Raw genomic sequence first — 20,996 nt, forward strand, 5'->3', positions numbered from 1 at the left:
ATATGACCCGTTTATAAGCAGCGACCGGGTTGCAATCGCCGGAGGCAAAGCTCTCCGCAATAAAAACGTGGAGCATTCCCAGCCAGGCCCCCCAGCCGCTTGCCACAGCCCACCAGCAGACTGCGAAGCCATGCCCCGAGCTGGGCCACCGATCCGACCCGCCCTTGAGCCAGGGCATGCCCCGGCGAGCGGTGGGGGAGCCTCCGCGGCGGGAGGCGCTGAACCCGCTTAATTCCCCGGCCTGCCAGCACCGCGCCTGCGCCGGCAGGAGGTCGCTGAAGCGGGCGGGCGGTTGCTCGCTCCTCGGCAGGTCCCCGTCCCCATCTTGCGGGGGCCAGGCCAAAAGACTCTTCCCTGGGATTTCTGCTGAGGAGGGCGCCCACCCGCTCCCTGAGGCGAGGCGAGGCGAGGCGAGGGAGGGGGGTGGCGGCGGCGGCGCCCTCCCGCCGCAGTAACGGCCGCTGCCCGCCCGCCGCGGGGAGCCCTTTCCTTCCCTTCCGCCCTCCCCTTCACGGGAGGCACCCCGCCTCCCAGCGCTCGCCCCCCGCCTGCCCGCGCCCTACCGCGTGCGCCGGCGCGGGGCCGACCGTTGGTGAGGCGCGGCCGGCGGCGGGGCGGCGGGCGCCCTCTGAGAGGAGGAGCGAGGCCCCGCGCGGCGGGCTGGGGCTGGCGGAGGCGGGAAAGCCCGGTGAGGGGAGCACCGCCCGGAACTCCGCGCCGGCTCCTCAGCGGCTGCGGCAGGGAGGGGCGGGCGGGTGGGCTGTGGCGAGAGCCGCCGGGGAGCTGAGCGGCCCCGCTGAACCCCCGCAGGTTCGCCGGCGGGCGGCGAGGGGAGGAGGATGTGACTCCGCGGGAAGATGAAACCGAGCGCTGCGGAGGCCGCCGACAAAGGAGCGCGTCCCCGTAAGCGGCGGGTCGCTGGGGGTGGCCCGGGGGGGAGCTGCCGCGGCCCGGCTCGGAGCTCGGGGGGGCGTGGGGGAGGTCAAGCCTTTCCCACCGGCAGCGAGGTCGCTTTCAGCCGCGGCCTGGTGCCGGTCTCTCGTCGTGAGCCCCCGCAGTCAGCCTGGTGCTGGGTTTGGGCCTCTTGCCTCCGTCAGGCTGCCGGGTGAGCACGCCTTTGGGCAGGCTTTGTTAGCGGTGGACAGCGGAAATAACCTTTGCGTGGTTTGGGGAATTAAACGTAAGAGCGCGTACCTGAAAAGTGAGCTGGCTAACTTGTTCGGTTTTACAGGATGCTTCCAGTGCAAAGAAGCTAGTAGCTGTGTTGAAATTCGCTAGGCCACCGCCGTGCAAACTGCTCCACCCAGGCAGATCTTCACCGGTATCAGGAGCGTTGCATGGAAGGCACGTTAGGCCCAGGGCATTAAAATGCAGCCGCTTTATGGGAGAGACTCTTTACTGTTACTGCAGTGCTGCCAACTCACTCCAAACTTTTGATTATCCCTAAGAAGTATAATATGTATTTTCCAATATGAATTCCAGTATGTAGTGTGTTAATTTTTGAGCTGCTCTGGCTATCACATGTGTGTGCTGGCTATAACACCGTGTTTGATCCCTGGTCACCTACAGAATTTCACTTGCACACCTGCTTATCATTCATTCATCTTTTCTGAATCAGTTACACTATCCTAAGTCTCCCCATTTTCCTATATCTCCAATTCTTTTGGTCTTCTAGATTCTACAAAGCTAACTGCTGTTCCTGCTTCACTTATGTGCGTTCATAATCATTACTTACAGGATCTTGCAGCATGAGTGGGTGGTTCTGCTCCCTCTCCCATCTAAGACCATTTCAGGGAGGGAGAGGAGACATAACAGAGGGACTGTTTTGCATGTTGGCTTTTTGTCTCCAGAGAGGCCTGATCGCTTCTGTAGCAGGAAGTCTCTTGAGCCTCTCGAGAAGAGGAGCAACTACGAGTAGGCTGTCAGTCAGTGAGGAAGAAAAGACAATGTGCATGTCATGGATGATTCTGTCTCTGTCATTGGTTGTAATGTATTGACAGCATTCTTTGGCAGTAGGCTACAGAGGGTTGCCCTGTTGCATAGAGAATCAATTCCCATTCTTCATTTTGTACCTGACTCCTAGTATTGTTTGGTGCCCCATGGCTGTTCTACTGGAATAGGCTGTTTAGCCATTCTCTCAATGTTCTTGATTTTGTGTATCTGTATTCTTTTTCCCTTAAATCATTTACTTTACAGACTGACAAAGTCTTAATCTATAAGGTCATTCTTCGTGCCTTTGATCATCCTTGTTACTCTTTTGCAGGCTGTATTTAAGATGTGGCTAAGTCCTGCATTTATGAAGTAGCATAATAAAATTAGCCGTTTTATTTTCTGTTTCTTAGCAATTTCTTTTTTTTTTTTGATTGCTACTCAGTATTGAGCTGATGTTCTCATAGAACTCTAGCACATTCCAAGATTTCCCTTGAGAAATGAGGCTTATTTCTCACCCAGACTGATTAATTTTTTATTATTATTATTATTTGCTTATTTAAATGTCTAGCCTAACAGTTAGACCTGCATGGATGGCTCTGCGCTGAGCACCAGTGAAGTTCATCAGCACAGTTTAATTACTGTATGTAGTTTCTTAGTTTTAGAGTAAAATTAACTGGGACAGAAAGAGTGGTCGTAACTAGAATGGCTCTGCACTTTAAGCTTAGTTTTCCTGCATCGCAGGTGGGTGCTCAAAATTCAGATAAATAGTAGAATCTAGGTCTTGTATTTTTTGGCGTTTCAGCTACTTTTGACTGTTTTTTGTTCTAATGTGTCTATATGAATCATTTTGTCTCAGATGAGTAAGAGAGATTCTGTTCTAAAATGGTGTTCTTGCGATTCTCAGTGACTGTGCAAGTAGTGTATGTACTGTGGTACAGAGATAGCAAATACTTGCCAAGCTGGGTGAGAAAATTGATGGCATTGCATAGCAACTGAAATAAAAAGTCCATATTAGGATATGATTTTAAGAAGAAACTTTTAATGGCTATATGTGGTATTATTATTAATGTCTTGGTTTTGACATGTTTAACGTATAGCTATTTTTTAAAGGTCCTATATTGCATGGAAGCTTGCCTTGTCCATTTCCATAATTTAGGAGTTTTCACTTTTGAAAAGAAAAAAAAAACATGGTTTGTAAAACACTGTCCTGTTTAAATTCCCTTTTCTTTTTTTGCAGCAGATGGAATGCAAGCAAAAACAGAAAAGATAAGATCTTCTCTGAAGAACGTGAAAAAAGATACAGGAAAACTAGAGAAACTTAAATATAAGCCACTCACTGGGAAGGTGTTTTACCTTGATATTCCATCAAATGTGATCTCTGAAAAAATAGGAAGGGACCTCAAAGAGCTAGGAGGGGTAAGTTAATGAGTAGAGGCCTTTATGAAACAAGAAGAAAATCTGTGCATGTAGAATGCCTTTTCCATGTTCTTTGTGACTGCATTTTAATGTTATTTTTTATATGTGACGGGGTTTCATTTTTTTATGTTTGTCTTAATGTTTAATACAAACAATTAGCTTATCAACAAATTATTTTGTGGTTTTTTGCTAGAAGCTGCTTTGGTAATTGTAACAAAGGTGTTTATTATAAAGGTTTGTTTTCAGTTGATTATTCATTTTCTTAAAGTTTTATCCAAATTTAATAGGTTTCATTGTTTGAGGTGATTTTTTTTCTGCTTCTTCTGACTATTGACACGTTTACATGTTACAACTAAAGTTGTTCAGCTGAACCTGAAAGACATTAGAGGAAGTGTTTTGCATATGCTTACTAAAAGTCAGTAACTTCAGTACTTTCTGCACAGAGTATGTTGATGAGTATTTTTAAATACTCTTATTTAAATCATAAATTTTATAAGCATCTTTATACTTACTTTTTTTTTTCCTAATTCTTCTGTATGGAAGAAACACTTTGATACAAGCAAGTACAGGGTATCATAGTAACGCACAAGCAATGCAATTGCTTAGTCCACTTTAAACTTGAATATTTTGAATTAGTGTAGAGGAATCTTGGCAGTTAGAGTATTAACCACAGAAGCAAAAGGGATCTGCTTAAATCTAGCTATTCTGAACGTTGCTTTGGTAATAGTTTGACCTCAGTGGAGTGCTGAGCAGTTTTATGAAATTGACACTTGTTAATCAAGATGCTGTATGAAATTATAGTAGAGGTAAGGAATAGCAATAACATTGTTTCAAGTTAAATGCATCTCTTTACATTTAGCATTAAATGAAAGCATGCTATCTTTTGTCTTTCTAAAACAGAATTTTAGGAATTCATATGTGAAAAGTGAGGTTGCAAATCAAAGACTGAAAAGGAGGGGTTTTGTGTTTTATTCTGAGGAGTATATGCCTAAATCTGAGGTGCCCAGCACCGTCAAGATCAACTACCACGTGTTTCGCTGTTACTTGTGCAGAGTGCCCTCAAAAGTGCCTCTCTGTATATGTCCCATTTCTGTAAAAGGTACATAGACCAGAATTGGAAGGCACAGTTTCAAGCTTGCTGCCTGTGCGGTTTGTGCTTTCCATACTGATTAGTGGAGAAGAGGAATATATTTTAATCTACATAAAGTGGCAAGAAATAACAAGGCAAATAGAGCTAATGATCACACAACAGTTGGTAACGAAAGACTGAAGGACCAAAGTGAAGAGAGTAAACATAGGATAACCACATATTTTGTCTTGCTGAGTATGAAAATATTATGAATCTACTTAAGTCTTTTAAGTTTTTGAGATGCGTTATGAATACTGTAGGTGTGAACTATGACAACTGTCCTGAAATTTTTATTTTTCTGCTGGTTCTAAACTCAATGAATTTATAGCTTCTTGCAAACTGTAAATTACATTTGCATACATATGTCTTTACGTTTAGCTGAACACTTCTACATAATTTCTGTTACATAAAATTATATAAACTATGATTTTCCTTGAATTATTCTGTTACTTCTCAATGCAGTGTTTGAATTCTTCTATTTGGAAAGTATTACAGCTAAATAGTTCAAAGAATGATAATAATTGAAACAAAGCAAAGCTCTTTTGATAGACATTACAAAATTAAAAAATTGAAATTAGAACTTGTGACTGGTAAGATGCTACTACAGTTCAATTGTAATCGTCATCCAGATCTTTAGAAAGTATCTTCTCATTAATTCCATATTTTTGTACTTAATTATTCTAGAAGTTTTGTCACTTTGCTTTAAAGTATGCAATGTAAAATTGAGTTACTGATTTATTGTCCTGAAATAATTACTTGCTTTATATCTTTATATTTAGAGAGTGGAGAGTTTTCTTAGTAAAGATATCAGCTATCTGGTGTCTAATAAAAAGGAGGCAAAATTTGCGCCAACTCTTGGTCAGATTTCTCCTGTTCCTAGCCCAGAATCGGCATGCAATGGAGGAAATAGTTCACCTCACCCTAGCAACCGAAAAGATCGACATGATGGAAGTTCATTTAAGATAGTAGATACAGTAAGTTTCTTAGTAATACTACTGCAAATCAGGTACAACCCATGGGATACACTCTTACAATTTTTCTCCTATTTTGTTTCCTAAAGATGGCAACAGTTACTGGGGTGAATAAGGGCTTTTTTTTAAATTTATTTTATTTTTTTTAACAGGTCAAACATACTTTTAAACTAGTTCAGGCTAAGTTGTTAACTAACTCAAACTAATTAAGCAAAGTTTCAAAAACTAATTAAAAAAAGGAGCCTTTTCTGCAAATAAGCAGACTACGCTAAAAGCTGTTCTAATATAATATGTCTGACTTACAATTAATCATTGACATTGATCCAGCTGTCAAACATAACAATATGGATAGGCTTGTGATGGCATCCAGTGGTGGTTCTCTCTTTAGTAACATGGCCTTTATGCAGATATTCGCAGAAGCGGTCTTTGACAGTAGTTCAAGGAAATAATTAAAATTGAACATTATGAACGTTAAGTTTTTCTGAGCTCTTTCTTTGGAGGATCATGTTAATTGCAAGAGTTAGTATCTGATTGTGCAGGTTTACGTGAAGTTTCTTACATGGGCAAGTCTTGGGTCCTTTCAAAATACAGTTGGAAACAAGCAGCTGTGCTATATATGTGGTACTTAGAAACATGACTGCAAGCCAGTCTGTGCGCTTGTCTTTGCATTGCATGGTTGAGATCACCTCATTTTGCAAATAACGTGGATAGGTAAAGGCATGCTTATTATGAATAAACAGCATACAGTACAAAAGGAGATGCACTGGTGATAGAAAAGATGGGGTTAAGACAGAGGATATGATTATATTCGTGACTGCTAGCTTAATTTGGCGCAAGTCCAGCTAATGAAACCTCAACTTTTGGCATGTGCTACTGTCTGCTTATTCCCACCATCTATGTTGTTCCAGCACTAACATTGCTTCAGCCATGCAGTGACCTGCTTTGGCTGAAAACAATTACTTGGGGTTGGGTTTTTTTTCCCCCCAGACTGTATCAACTGTAACCTTGTGGAGAAGATGCAAATTAATGAAAAATAGCAGTACAGTGAACAAAAGGAGACTATCATAGCTAAAATGTGTATTTGTTTGCAACAATGTAAATTGTCTCACCTTTTGTTTTTTTCAAATGAGTTCTAACTTGGGACAAATGTGTTTCTGTTTTAATATAGGTACGTTTCAGCAGAGGAAAATCCTTAGTTGAAAAAGCAATCAAAGAGCAGGTAAGCCAAGTAATCAACAAATTTGTGCTTGAGAAAATTTGGTTTTGCTCTTCTAGAAAACAAGCAGTAGTAAGAGTGGTCTTAGTGGTCTAAGAGAGAAGTCCCTCATGGAACACTCTGGCAGAAATTGAGGAACTGTCTTAAGTAAAACTCAGGTCATGCTTTCTGGGTACTTCCTGAAGAATTGAAAGTCTGTGGAATCTTATGACCAGTATTATAATTTATCAGGATTGCTAATATAGCTAGCATTTGAGAGGTGCTCATGAAGTTAAAGTAAATGTATAAATTCCCTGTCTTCAAATCTTAGTATAAAATGTGACAGTAGAGAACACTTTTGGCTTTATGAAAGGTTAAATATAATCTTTTGATGGTGAAGTGCTGTGACACGGAGATGGAAAAGTCAGTTGAGGAGAGCGATAGTCTTTTGGCAAGAAGCAAAGCATCTTTTTTGAGCTTTGATCTCAGCTTTTCATATTACATGTTGTAATGTATTTGTAATTATTTTACGTAATCTACTATGTATTGCTTAAAATTATTGATACAATTTATTGTTTGCAGGACTTAATCCCCTCTGGTAGTATACTATCCAATGCTTTGAGTTGGGGAGTGAAGGTACTTCATATTGACGGTAAATATTTTTGTTTGATGAAGCCTAACTTGAATGTGTAACATTCATTTAATTATTCTTTTGTTGAATTAAAAATATTTAAAATGACAAATCAGTTTAAAGATACAAAAATAAACTCAGCTGAGTATTACTCTCCCTCTTTTTGCCAGATGTTAAGAATTACATTGAACAAAAGAAAAAGGAGCTCTACCTAATCAAAAGAGCAGGCAATTCTTTTAAAGATGTGGTAAGTGGCTCTTTGCCATTTGTGAAAATGCCATTTCTTTCATTAACTGAGAAAACACAGGTGTACTTAACCTACTGTGAAGCTTACAAATTTTATTTTAATAAAGTCTTGCTCGTGTTCAGTTTTTCACAGACCACTATGTTTTATAAACTGATTTAAAACCCAACTTTGAAAATTGGAAAGTATTAGATACACATTTCAGCATTATTAAAAAATAAATGCCATAGGAGCATTGATTAAATCATTTGTAGAACTTTGCTCTCGCAAAGAATATCTAAGAATCAGAAGTACTGAACTGTCTGAAATTTCCATTCTGCCTGCCTCAAAAATAATAAATAATAAAAAAACCAGTAGCTTAGTTTTAGTATGATGTAGATTGTGGTTAAGTTGCCTTGTATAATTTCTCCTTTGACACAGTGATTAGAAACCCTTTCCTTTTGATGGACCATTTTGAAGAATCACAGTTACATTTCCTGAAGAAGCTGTCTCTAGGGTATCTGTGTCAGTTGCTCAACTCTGCATCTTTTCCTTCCTAGTCTTTTAAAGAACTAGCATAAAGTATCTTTGAGCTATTCTGCCAGTAATGTGCAGGTGGCATGTGAAAATCCCAATTTCTCTAGATTTTAGTGTATGACATAGTGAGACACTGAAAACTGTTTTAGCTGCTTGTGCGTTCCATCTGCAGTTGCTCTGTAATTTAAATTAAACACCTGAAGTTGTACAATTCTCTAGTCCAGGTGGAGGTCTGTGATAAGTAAATGGAAACATACCATCTAGTGTATGTTATGTTGTTTCAGAATGCAATATTGGCTAATTATTGAGGCCTCATGAAATCTTCTGTTAAATCATCAGTGTATCAGTGTTCGTGGGTAGCAGGGTGGGGTTTTTTTGCAAGTAGTGTAAAATACGAGTTTTTACCTTTACCAGAATCAATTACAGCTAACAGTTGATGCTTGAGTGTAGTAGACTTTACTCTTTTCTGAAGACAAACTAATCCTTTTATTTTTAATCTTGATTGAAAAAAAAAAAAACTAAAAAAAACCCAACCTGTGTAAATCCATTTGAATGAGAAGAATTGTTTTAACTGGAGAATGTTGCTCTCTGCAGGTTTTGGTGGCATTTTGTAGCTTGTAGTTAATTAGCATTTATAAAGTGTTGTAAAAATGTTATCCGTATTTAAGAATCAGCTTTCAACCATGGCAAGGTATTTTGGGGGAGGAGAGAGAATAAGTGTATAAATTTACCTTTGTGGGGTTTTTGTTTGGTTTTGGTTTTAGGAAAAATTGAAATGTCGCAATGAGAACACTTCTTTTTTTGCGGTGTGGAAATATTTCTTTGGGAAACATGTCACCATATTTCTGAAGTACTAATGAGCTTAGTTTCCTGCAAAATTTATGGTGACTGTGTACGAAGTCATGATTAACACCGGGAGACACTCATAACTTAAAATTAGCTACAGTGAAATCTTTAAGTAAACTGCAGAATAATATTCACAGGGATTTTATACTTTCTCTCTTTTTTTCAATAGGGAAAACAAGTTACTGTTCAAAAGTCAAGAAGTAAGTATTTCAATGTTTGTTGAGGTTTCTGTTTTGCCTTATTTTCTGCATGCTTAAAAACATACTACAGTTCTTATCTGGTCAGTTGTGCTGCTGTATTCTAATTTGTGTGTCTAAGAAAAGCATGTAGAAAAACTTCATAGAAATCAAGAGTTTGTCAAAACATGTACATAATGAGTTCTAAAATAATGTCTGCTTTTTTATTCAGCTACTGGTGTAACTTGCTGAATGAAGAAAAGTATTTCTCTTAATTTCCTTTTCTCACCCCTTGAGCAGGTAGACTGAAAAATCCATTTGTCAAGGTGGAAGATAGAAGTCGGTAAGTGTTCTCTTCATGCATTCAATACTGTTGTTCTCAAACTGAGTAATTCGGAAACATTTAGTATGCCTTGAGGAAGTGGCCTTCAGATTTCAATTTCCTTCAACTTCCTGACTTCAGATGCCAGACATACTGTCCTCTTATAGTAAGACAGAAAATTTTCATCTCTGCATGCTCCAGATAGGTACTGTGTGTTTAGCAACTGAATGAGATTGAGCAAGTAGTAGTATAGTAGTGAATATTTGCAATAGGTAATGGAAGTGGAAAGTTGGAAGCTTAGAACCTTGGCATCGTTTCTTAGATCCAAATCCTGTAGCCTAAAAGGCCAATAAAACTTTGTATACTAAATTCTAGTCCTGTAGTCCCAACTCAATAACGTTCATCTCCTGCAGAGACTGTTTAGATGTAAGGAAGGGGAAGTTGTTATAGTTAAAATCATCCCTTGAAATTAGGTTTAAAACCAACCAAAACTATTAATCTGATTTTCAGTATTCACAGTAGCATGAGATCTGATACTTTCACCCTTTAAAATTTTCACATCTTTCTGGTCCTGTAATCGATCAGACCTGGTTGTGTAAGGAAGTACCAGTTTGCCAGAAATTGAGAGAACAATGAATATAAAAAAGTGCAATTCTTCACAGCATGTTTTGTGCCTTTAAATTCTTAACTAATTTCTGCTTTATGATGAGTTTATAAGCTCCAAATTCTTTGACCTGATTTCTTTGACACTTACCTGTATTAAAAAGAGATCTAAACCTGGTCTTACACTGGTAGTTGGTGTAATAGGTATGAAGGACAGGATAGTGGGGAGAATTGGACAAACATGGTTGTAAGTACAAGAAATTCATATATGAAATATGTGTGAATTTCACTTCTGAATGTAGCTGGATACTAAACACCTGAAACACTTTTAAATGTTTATGTAGCATAAACAATGTTTTTTAAATGTTTAAAAGTTTAGGCAACATAAATAACAGTTCAGAAGCAGAACAAGATGCTTAGCTGTCCTTATTGTGTTTTCCAGACTTGCTCTTTTTTTCTGCCTGGGTAGCTTACAATAGTAGTGTGGAGAAAAAAGTCAGACTGAACTCTGGCATCAGCATTTCAGCCAAATGATTCAGTATGTAAACCTTTGGTGTGCTATATTTTAAACATTTTTAATATACTCAGAGCATTGGTAGGGTTGCTGGTTCTAATGTCTCTCCAAGTACAGTGGTGTACAGGAAAATGATCTTTTTGGAAAATTAGAAGATCAGTTTTATGTTTCGAATGGTGAATTGATTAAATTTTTTCAAAAAGGAAGAAAATGGAAAAAAAAATTAACGCATCAGATGTTAGGAACTGCTATAGCTACTTCTCACAGTATGCACCATTGTCCAAATTGTTCTTAGTTTTAGTGGTTACCCAACTCTCAACAATAAATAGGTGTGAAAGCCGTACCTCGGGTAATGTGTGAGACAACTATGGAAACTCAAGGCAAATCTATTTTGAGAAAGTATCAAGTTTATAGGAAGGAAGGAATGAGTTATTCTAGGATATTTATCTGCTTAGCATTCTTGTGTATGTTGTATGTAAAAGAGAAACACTTTTCCAAGATTTTTGACCTGATTGTAATTTGTGCTATAAACTCCTTTTTCCATTTCTGATTGGTCTAACGCCCTTGTTTTGTGCAATACAGCCACTACCGACCATTTTATCTGCAGTTACACAGTTTTCCAGTTCTGAACTACTGTGTTCCAAAACCATATAGTCCATTTGAGGTGGATAAGAAGCATCCTTCTGGTCAAAAGCAAACTCAGCCTAAGCAAAGGTTTGTTGAAAACTTGTCATTGAGGTGTGGACAGAGACGAGGGCAGTTCTCTAAAGTAATTCTAAAGTAATTGTTTTCTAAAATAATTGTTTTTCTTCTAATCTTGTGTGATATTTAATACTACTAGCCATGTCTCAGCTGATGTATTTGCTGCACTGTAACTCTTGGTGTCTTGTCTATCTTTCTGTACCCTCTTTATCCTGTCTTTAGTCCTTTTTTTGGACATACAGATGCATACATCCAAAAATGCGGCCTTCTGCTATCACTGTGGGTCAGCATAAGATATTTTTTTCCTTTCTGCCACTGGTTTCTTCTTTGTCCTCATCTTGGATGCCATCCAGTAAGTATTTTACAGCAAGCGGATTTCTTAAGACTTATTTTGATATTTGTCAGTATAATGCTGAAGTAGGCAGTTAAAAAAATTCAAAACAGTGATATTCGGTTATAGTGCAAAATCGTTGATAAAGAGTGCACGTTGTTGATAAAGTCGAATTTATAGAAATTAGACTCTGCAAATACTGCTTCAACTCTTCAGCGATGAAAAGTGGGTGTCAGCTGCCCAGTAGAATTGCAGTTGGTCTTACAGCAAGTGTTTATATGATACACTTTGCAATTCAGGCTCTATTTGAGCACTCCAGATGCAGTTAGAAATTTTGGTAAATCAATTTTATGATTTGAAACTACTTAGGAGTCTTAATTATCTTGTTTTTGATGAGTCAAACTATTGTTTTGAATTTCTTTTACCTAGCATATCTGGAGTATTCATGATACTTTCGTTGACTTCTAAAATTGCTTCACGTGAGAGACTAAAGATATTTAGGTGAAAGGTAGCTTTGCTTGGAATTTTCTGTATCTAGTAACTTTTAGTGCTTTTCTGTCCTTGCTTTTCTGAGACTTATTTAGGTGTGATACTTGTTTTCTTTATAAAACAGCTTCTCCACTGTTCAGGTTCTGTCCAGTCTTCACTATTATTCAATTATTATAGTGCTGGAGGTTTTCAGCTGATGTTCACATGATGAATTTTATTTTATTTTTTTAATTTATTTTTTTTAATTGCAATGAAACTTCTGATGGTGCCTTTTCAGAGGGGGTTAGAAAGGGCCATTCTTTTAAAAGCATTAAAAAAAAGGGCATTATTTCCATTTATATGGATTAAGGAATATGATATATTAAAAATTTCAGGAGTTATGTTTGAATGAATATTCCTATTTAATCTTTCAGGTTGGCACATGGCAAAGAGATATTTAGAATAATAGAGATTATTTCATACTCGGCAGGCAAATGTGAGGAATGTCAGTTTTAGGAGAGAGAAAGAGGAGTGCTCACTTGTTTTATCTTTATCTGGGAGAAAAGCTTGTTGAAGCAAAGTTGTCAATTCTACTTGCTTCTGCATTGGGCAAGAGCTGCAGACATTCAAACTTCAGATGATAAATTCTGTGGCTTACTCTGCTTTAGTGGTTCTCTGATTTTTACATTTTTACTTTTCCCTAAAAAGGGAAGCTGAAAGGGCTAATGGTGAAAGTACACAGTTAGGTGGAAGGTATCCTATGGAACCAAACAAATGCTGGAGTAGGTGTTACCAATTTAGAGTTGTTGATTGAAAGTGATTGTTGAAAGCAGTGTACCCTTATTATGCTGAGCAATACATTGCTATGCTTTGTAAGTTAAAGATTTTTCAGGACAGGTTTTTTTTTGGTGTAAAGTCCTGAGCTTACATCTATGCCAATACTTGGTAAAGTCTGTCAGAATGATTTTTGGCTAGACAGGGAGATGGCACTATTCTTCTGAAGTAAAAGGGAAGTAGAAATTGGTGGTTTTGCTTTACTGCTAGCATATATTCTTAGGTGGTTTAATAGTGAGTTGCAGCAAACAGCTCTTCCCAGATGAGGACTCTGAAGGTCACAGAGCAGCTATTGAAAACCTCTTTGTGTTTTAATGTCCAGGAAGAACTTGAGATTAATTTCCTTTGATTTACACTTAGCCTGTATGTAGAAAAACGGGACAAAATGGTATTTGGTCAGCATATTCAAAACCTGTGTATAACCAACAAATATGACTGTTCTTTACTTTTACAAAAGAATGAGAGGTCATGTGTTAGACCAAGTGTTTTTGTTGTGTGTTTTCTTGGCATCAAAAATACTGACAGTTGATGAGATGTTAGAAGGCTTTTTTCTTTTTTTTCTGATTTTATCAAACCTTTTCTTTTATCAGCTATGCACAGAGATCTCAATATGTCCTTTGATTTGTCAAGTGAGATTTTTTTGTTTAGCAATTTTGCATTGTTTATTCTGAGACAGTGATAGTAGTACATCTGTTTTATGCTTACATATAGTTCCACTGGGTCTGTCTGTCTTCTTGCAGTAAATATTTTTTTTTTAATTAATGCATAGTTTTTCACTTTGTTTTTCCTAAGCGTTGACTAACACAATGTAAATAGTTTGAGGGGAAATAAAGGAGGGTTTTTAATTTTTTTTAAGTGAATAAGAATGAACATACTGTGAGAGACAAATCTAGAGCTCAGCTCCATATTTGAGACTCATTAATATATCTTTTCTGTTAACAGAAACAAAATCAATAGTGACAAGGACTGTGGAGCTCCTGTTCAGCTCCCTCAGAAGGACAAAAAAAAGAGAGGATATTGTGAATGTTGTGGGAAGAAATATGAAGATCTGCAAGCAGTATGTGAAATGTCAAGTATATGCTTTGATACAGTCGTATCTCAAGTGTGATATCAACAGTGATTTCTACTTACTAGTTTAATGTATTTTTTTTTATCTTAAAAGATTTTCTGAATGTATGTCCTAAAAAGCAGCAGGTGGGTATTTTTTTCCCTTGTAGCTTTTAATTCTTGATTGCTGCTGCTGTGTATGAAGCTGAAGGCACTAGTAGTTCATGTCTCAGAGACACTGGTAGTAAATTAATGATATTTACATACTGCTCCATATCATACTGTTGACTTGTATATTCATATATGTAGTATTAGATTTGTTTCATGTTTTTTCTTTTAATTCTAGCATCTTGAAAGTGAACAGCACCAAAATTTTGCACAAAGCACACAGTATCAAGTTGTTGATGATATAATCTCCAAGTTTGTTTATGAGTTTGTCGAATACAAAGATGATGCAAAAAAAATAAAAAGGTAAGTTACATGTTCTAAATTTTAAAGGCTCTGTGAGTTAAGACATTGAACATAAAAGATACTTAATTCTGAAATTCTGGATCTGGTACAGAATAAATTCATGTTTTTCAGTCTGAAGTAAATCACTGAAATTTTCAGTACAGTGGTACCTGGCAAATCAGTTCTATAAAGCAGAAATTAGGGGGAAAAAGATAAAAAAAATTAAAAGTGCGGATGGCATCACAGGAAAATGTGACTGAAAGGTATTGCCAAAAGTTGTCCTGCTTATCCTTCAGCTTCAGTAAAGCAAGATATACTGTACTAAAATATTGCTGACAGAAGGAAGCAATGTCTGGACATCTTGCTCTAAAAACTTTCTGTCATTGTTAGTAGCCTAAGGACAGCAAATGATATCCCCCTCAGTCAATCTGATCTCCTTACCAGTGGAAAAACTCTAGATCTTCCTATCTATACTCTAAGCCTCTTAGCTTCTGTCCTGCTTGTGCTGGATGAAGAAAGCAAATTTTCCTTTCTTCTTCATAGCTCGAAAGCTTAAATGGGTGAGAATGACTTGTTCCATGTCTTGGACTGTAGGCACCAGTGTCTTTGTTACTTGGAACAGGAACTCGGTTCAAGATGGCTCTGATATTTTGCAAATGAGTTTGGAGATAAGGAATAACTTTCTCATTAAAAAAAAAAAAAGTATTGAAGAAATAAAAATACTGTTAGTGAAATCAAAGGAAATGCAAATAGAGTCAAACAGCTGATAGCCTAATGAAGGCAAGCCTTTATTCCATTTGTGATTTAATAATACTCAGAGTGGTTAGGTTTGAAATACTATGTCAAGAAAATTGTATATAATTACACTAATTTTATGTGTACATATAGAATATTTGTAAGTATTTACAGTCATTGCATTATATTCATTAACTTTTTTTGTTCTTAATACCACTGTGAACTGAGGTTTACTGAAACACTAGACTACTTTGTGTATTTTTAGAACAATTTTATGAGCTGTAGAAATCAATAAAGAACATTGAATTCAAATATAAGGCACTCTGTTCCTGTAAAAATAGTGTGTTGCTACCCTAAATGTATCTTTCCTTTAAAAGTAAAAACAAAAATTGCTTTGCCAGTTTGGTTGCTCTTCTGGAATCAGTTGCATATAGAGTTATGTCACCCATGTTTTTTCAAGTGTTTTTTAATAATTTTAAACTATTTCATTGTAGGACAAAATGTAGTACAGGATATTTTTCGCCTATTATTGGAAAGATAACTAGACCAGATGAGCTGAAAGAACGACTGAAAAGGCAGCGCGTTTCATTGAAAAGTTACTCGTGGAAGGATACAGCAATGCGGGCGCTCAAACTGGATCGCCAGCCTGCAGAAGTACAAATAAATTCTGTGCCAATACCTACCCCTATTTCTGGATCTATCTGTTCAGTTCTTTTTTGTCACCTGTCACAACCTTCAGAACTAAAAAGTAAGCTGAGAAATAATGATGAAAATACTAGAACTGATTGCTCCTGTGCTGCAGACTTAAGAGAGACTGTATCATCAAATTTCATACAACCACCCCCTTGGAAGGACGGCAAAGCATACACGGAGAACTTGTCTCAAGCTTATGAGCCATTCAGTAAAGAAATACTGGAACCAGAAGTAAATAAAAAGCATTTACAGTATTTTCAGGAAGGCACATGTACTTTATATTCTCATACTCAAGTTGCAGATTTTAGTGAAAAAGACAAAAACCTATCACAGCCAAAACGAAAATTAAATAATGCAGTAATTCTACCAGCAAAGTGTTTGAAAAAAACAGATGCCAATCCTACGTTTGTCAAGAAACATCGTGATTTATGTGATAATCATCAACAGATACAGCACAATGTAGTTCTGGAGGCTGGGGTATCTGATACTGCTGTGAACAAAGAACTTAATGAATTGGCTGCCAGCACTGCACACAGTTCACCATCTGGAAAGCTGCACAGAAAAGTGAAGCTTTACTTGGGAAGAAATAAAAGAGAAACCCGGAAACAGAATATGGAGTTGTGTGTAAAGTATACAGATGGACTGTGTGTTCCTGAAGAGAAGAGAAGTTCTTGTAGCTCACCAGTGCAGGCCCTACTGGAATTATTTCAGACAAGTGAAAGAAACTCAGAATTTGGTGGATTTTCAGATTTAACTAGCATAAAAGATACATGGGAAGGGCAGAATACAAATGTTATGTGGTCATTATTTTCCTCTTCATCCTCATCCCCATTTGTTGGGTTTTAATGCTGCTTTATTTAAGATAATGATTTTCAGACAAACTTGCAAATTTCAGATTTTATTCATGGAGACTTTAATGGCTGTATCATATGTACAGATGGTTTGGTTTTCAAGTTTTTTAATGCAAAAACTTCTGTATATGTAAATATGAAAAATAAAAATAAGGTGTTTTGGTTTTGTGGTTTTTTTTCTTAAAAGGTACTGCTTTATCACAGCTAGTAAAAGGCTCTGACCCCAGATTTGGGGTTAAATTAATTGCTAGGTAAAACCAGTAAGCATGATGTAGCTGCCTTTGGATAGAATAATTTTCTAAAGTCATTGATTATAGTAGGTTCTAAATAACCACATTATAAATAACTGGATGTTCCATTGTAAATAAGGCAGTCCATTACTTGCACACTACTGATGTTTTGTGGGGATTGGTTGCTTCCCTTCCTTCTGCTGCTGCTTTATTAGAGAATGCAGAAAAAAGTCATTTGCTTTCCTAATATTTCTTCTGCTGAAATTGTCTCAACCTGTGTAATCACAAAGAAATAGGTTTAGGAAAGCATGTATTTTTTGGCTACTCTGACATAATTTATTTTTTTAGACTAAAACTAGCTCTATTGTGTCTTTGAGCCAGTAGGAAAGTAGTAGATGTATACTTTAATTTTTCTTTAAAAAAACCCAAACACATCAACAGCAGCAACAACGACAACAAAACAGCCAACAGGTTTCTGATTGACTTAGGTAATTTGTTTGAATTTTTTTTTTCCTTTCTTTCTTTCAGAGTAGCTAGCCTGTCTGACTAGATTACTCAAAGGCAAAGCCACAAGTGAGAACTAGGAAGACTTTTAATACTTTGAATCTTTACCAGAGCTGATCTCTTTCAGAAATTCCGTAACTCTAAATCAGTGCAGGGCATGAGTATGTATTTACAGGAGGTAATTGCAAAGCTTTATTAATAAATGTAAGTGTCTTAAGGTTATATAAGAGATCTAAACCAGCAGAAATTACTGTCATTAATTTTTGCATAAATTACTTGTTTACATTTTTATTTCTTGTCCATTTAGTATTGTCAAACTTACTCTGTCAGTGTTCTTATGGTTAAAGTGCTTTCAGTTGTGGCATATTATTGTCTGTCCTTTATAGGATATTTTCTACAAGGAGTATGTAAAGCTTGGTGTGCAGGAATGGGTGAGGAAAATGACATAAAATTACTTTCTTTCAAAGAGAATGTGAATTGGAAGTTTAATGATGAAAGTAGCTGCTTAGGGTGTTGCTGTCACCATAAAGGTGACGTTCTTTATTCTACTGTTCCTATAATTGCCTGTACAGTCTGGTAAGAACTGCTTTTGGTCTCTCTGTCTTGCTGGTCACTTCTGACTTGATTCATAGTTTCTTCTGATCGGTATTCACATCAAGAAAACTGTATAGAAAGCCATTACAGAAATGAGCAAAATTAACATTTTAAAAAGGAGTTGATCTTGAATATGTATGTCTATATATATTTTGCCTGTAATTTACCAATATATAGTGTTTTAGGAATGGGGCTTTAAAGTAGAATGTTGAAGCAATTACTTTGTTCTTCATTCTGAGTAACGCTTTAATGATAGGATTGCTTTCTCATGCAATGAGTCTATTTTAGGAACAAGTGTCCATTTTTCTTCTCTTGAGAATGTTTTTGTGGGTGAGTGGTTTTTTTGTTTTGTTTTCTGTTCTAGCTTTTTTGTTCCGTACTAAAGTAAAGTCTAACAAAAACTTGCATTTTTCCCCGAACACATTGCAACAATCTGTCAGTAGGTATCTTGGGGACATCTCCCTTCTCCTGCCCCCAAGACACATACTCTTTAGTTGGTGTGGTGGCCTCCATCTGACTGGGATGTATATGCATGGTTATTTATATACATAAAGATTATTGCAATAGTTGAACATTAAGGTGAGAGGTAGTCAATGTTAGTAAATCTACTCATCAGATAACCAGTGTGTATGTTTTGCATGTGATGAGATGCAATGTTAGAACTTGTTAGGTCAACAGGCACTGTAAAGAGGAGATTTAAACACATTAGAATCTGGCTTTAGAATCTCAAGGGGAAAAAAATTCAGAGGTTTGTCATTAGAATATGAAGACTACTCATGGTAAAGCAGAACAAGGTAGGAGAATCACTGCTACTGGTTGCAAAAAGCACTTTTAGTCATGATGTAGACTTTGTTTACAGATGACTAGTGACATTAGTGTGTGTTGAGTCCCCTTTGTATGTAGTATGTTTAGATAGCGTCACAAGCCATAGTAAGCCTATTGACTATTTCTAAAACAGGTTTATTCACCATGTTGTGTGTGATTTTCATGCCTTTATTATCTTTCAAGCTTGTTTTTTTTTTTTTAAAAAAATATTTTTACAAAAATTTAAAAGGAATTGTATTACTATTTGAAAAAATTAAATATGGAAGGCTAGTTACTAAAACATTTGTCTGTCTGTCTTGACTTCCTCCCAGATAAGAGAATTAATATTTTCAAAATACGTGGCAGGGATTCTGCCATGTCAAACAGTTCAAACCACTACCACAAGCACCTCTGTAGTCACTAGAATAAAGGTTTAGCATTAGAAGTGCATTTTTTCTGTAAGTACATCTTTGTGATAACTACATAATTACAGTTTGAACTCCTTCATAGGTACACAAATTTCTACTATTGCACTTCATTGTTGGGGTTTTTTTTATTGTCTTGCTTTCATTGAATCTGAGAAGCTGGTGAAGTTAAGTTTTATATTCTATTGAAAATCAGTTGTTAGTATACTAACTGTTGCTCCCTTTTTGTGATGGTTAGAGAAACTTGGAGCTATGTTCCCATACTGTCTGCAGCATACACTTTTATACTCAGTGTGGGATTCAAAATTATAATGAAGCACACAAGTTTTGACTGTTACAAAAAAGTGAAAGCTTTAACCCTTGTGTATGACAGACATCACTTCATTTTAAAGGCTGATTGAAAAAATCCCCTAGACTTTTACATTATGAAGTACTCTAAGTGATTATCCTGTGACTTAGTAGCCTTCATTGTTTCTCTTTTATAGGTGTGGCAAGCACATTTCTGGGGATGTGAACTGTTTTATCATAATCTTTGAAATGTTAAAATAGAAGGCATGTGCATGCACACACACACAACCATTACTGAAAGCCTGTGCAGACACTGTCCTGGTTTGGTACTTCAGCGTAGGGATGAGTTGTAACTGACCTGTTCAGACCCACTTTGTTTCAGTGCTATGGGAGAGAGCAAAGTGATTTTCAGTAAAGACTTTTTAACATGGAAACTGTAGCTACCCAGTGCGAAGTTGGGATGGTAGTAACAACATCAAAAGACAGACAGGTTGTTGAAATCTGCTTTTAGAAACAAAGCATTAGAAGAAGTAGTGTTTTGCTTTGGTTACACCTACACCAACTTTGGTTTGGTATCTTTGCAGTGGATGCCCAACCACTGCGTATGACTTCGCTGCACGGCATCTGTTTATCTGGAACAGAAATGTTGTTTCTCTTCAGGTAAATTTGTAGTGTGGCTGAGAGGATAGAGTTCCCAAGGGCTGGGAATGCTTCTGCCTGTGTGTGCACATGTGTATGGGTGTACATATAGACAGATACTCGTGGGGATTAGTGACTTCAAAACCACACACACGTAAGCCAGTTCTGCAATGATTTCTGAGTTTCATGCACTCAGGTAAGCCCTAGGCTCAGTAGCGGGATCTTCAACAATAATCTCTCTTGCCCGACATCTGACTACAGAACACTTCACACACAGTGACAGGGAGGTGACTGAAAAGCCAGCGTTCCCCTTTGGAGTTGGGGGAAAGGTAGTTACAGCCTGAGGAGCACCGAGTGCGTTAGCATCCGTTCTGTCCTTCAGGGCTTGCCAGCGTGCATCGAGGTGATTGAATCTGTGTTCCACCTCAAACTTGCCATGAAATGGCACGCTTCAGTTATCCATTCAAGCTATCATTGTTCTGTGTTATTTTACAGCCTATAGGACTGCAAGGTATATCACTCCTTAGATGCACCTGGGGGGAGGGGGTGTGCCTTCATCCTGCTCTCTGAAGAGCCTCAGCTCTGAAGGACTCAGCTGATGTAAGTGGTGATGGTGTCTGTGAAACTCTGGTGGCAGGCTCCTGAGTGCAGGAATGATGAAGAAATAGTTGCTGCTCTAATTGATGTAGTTACAGTGGGGTATGTGGACATGGGATGAAAATATGAATCCCCCTGCACCCCCCAGTTGGGGAATCTTTGTGAGCTATATGGTCCGTGTGACCTCTGGGCTGTTGGCTGATAAAGGCTCCCCACACTGGGCTTTTGGATCACGTTGATATTTGATACCACAGTAGCATCAAGTCAGAGTCTATCTTGGTCTTACACCGAGTCTACCCAAAGCTGGAA

At 37.7% G+C, this 20,996-nt stretch overlaps 1 protein-coding gene across 4 annotated transcripts; it reads left to right on the forward strand.

Annotated features, from left to right (window-relative positions):
• The first annotated feature begins 699 nt into the window (after window positions 1-699).
• On the forward strand, window positions 700-18,353 carry DBF4 (DBF4-CDC7 kinase regulatory subunit). 4 transcript variants are annotated; one of them, XM_075048698.1, is made up of 12 exons: window positions 700-903; window positions 3,170-3,348; window positions 5,257-5,451; window positions 6,617-6,667; window positions 7,226-7,295; window positions 7,445-7,521; window positions 9,050-9,080; window positions 9,354-9,399; window positions 11,078-11,209; window positions 13,773-13,887; window positions 14,224-14,348; window positions 15,557-18,353. In XM_075048698.1, exons 1-12 carry the CDS (start codon window positions 858-860, stop codon window positions 16,599-16,601), a joined length of 2,112 nt encoding a protein of 703 aa, XP_074904799.1. In that variant the 5' UTR covers window positions 700-857; the 3' UTR covers window positions 16,602-18,353. The 4 variants fall into 4 exon arrangements, with proteins under 4 accessions (XP_074904799.1, XP_074904809.1, XP_074904816.1 ...); XM_075048708.1 differs by having other exon boundaries at window positions 9,357-9,399; XM_075048715.1 differs by having other exon boundaries at window positions 3,173-3,348.
• The last annotated feature ends 2,643 nt before the right edge of the window (window positions 18,354-20,996 follow it).

Source organism: Buteo buteo, chromosome 2 (assembly GCF_964188355.1).
Source record: "Buteo buteo chromosome 2, bButBut1.hap1.1, whole genome shotgun sequence".
Classification (NCBI taxonomy): domain Eukaryota; kingdom Metazoa; phylum Chordata; class Aves; order Accipitriformes; family Accipitridae; genus Buteo; species Buteo buteo.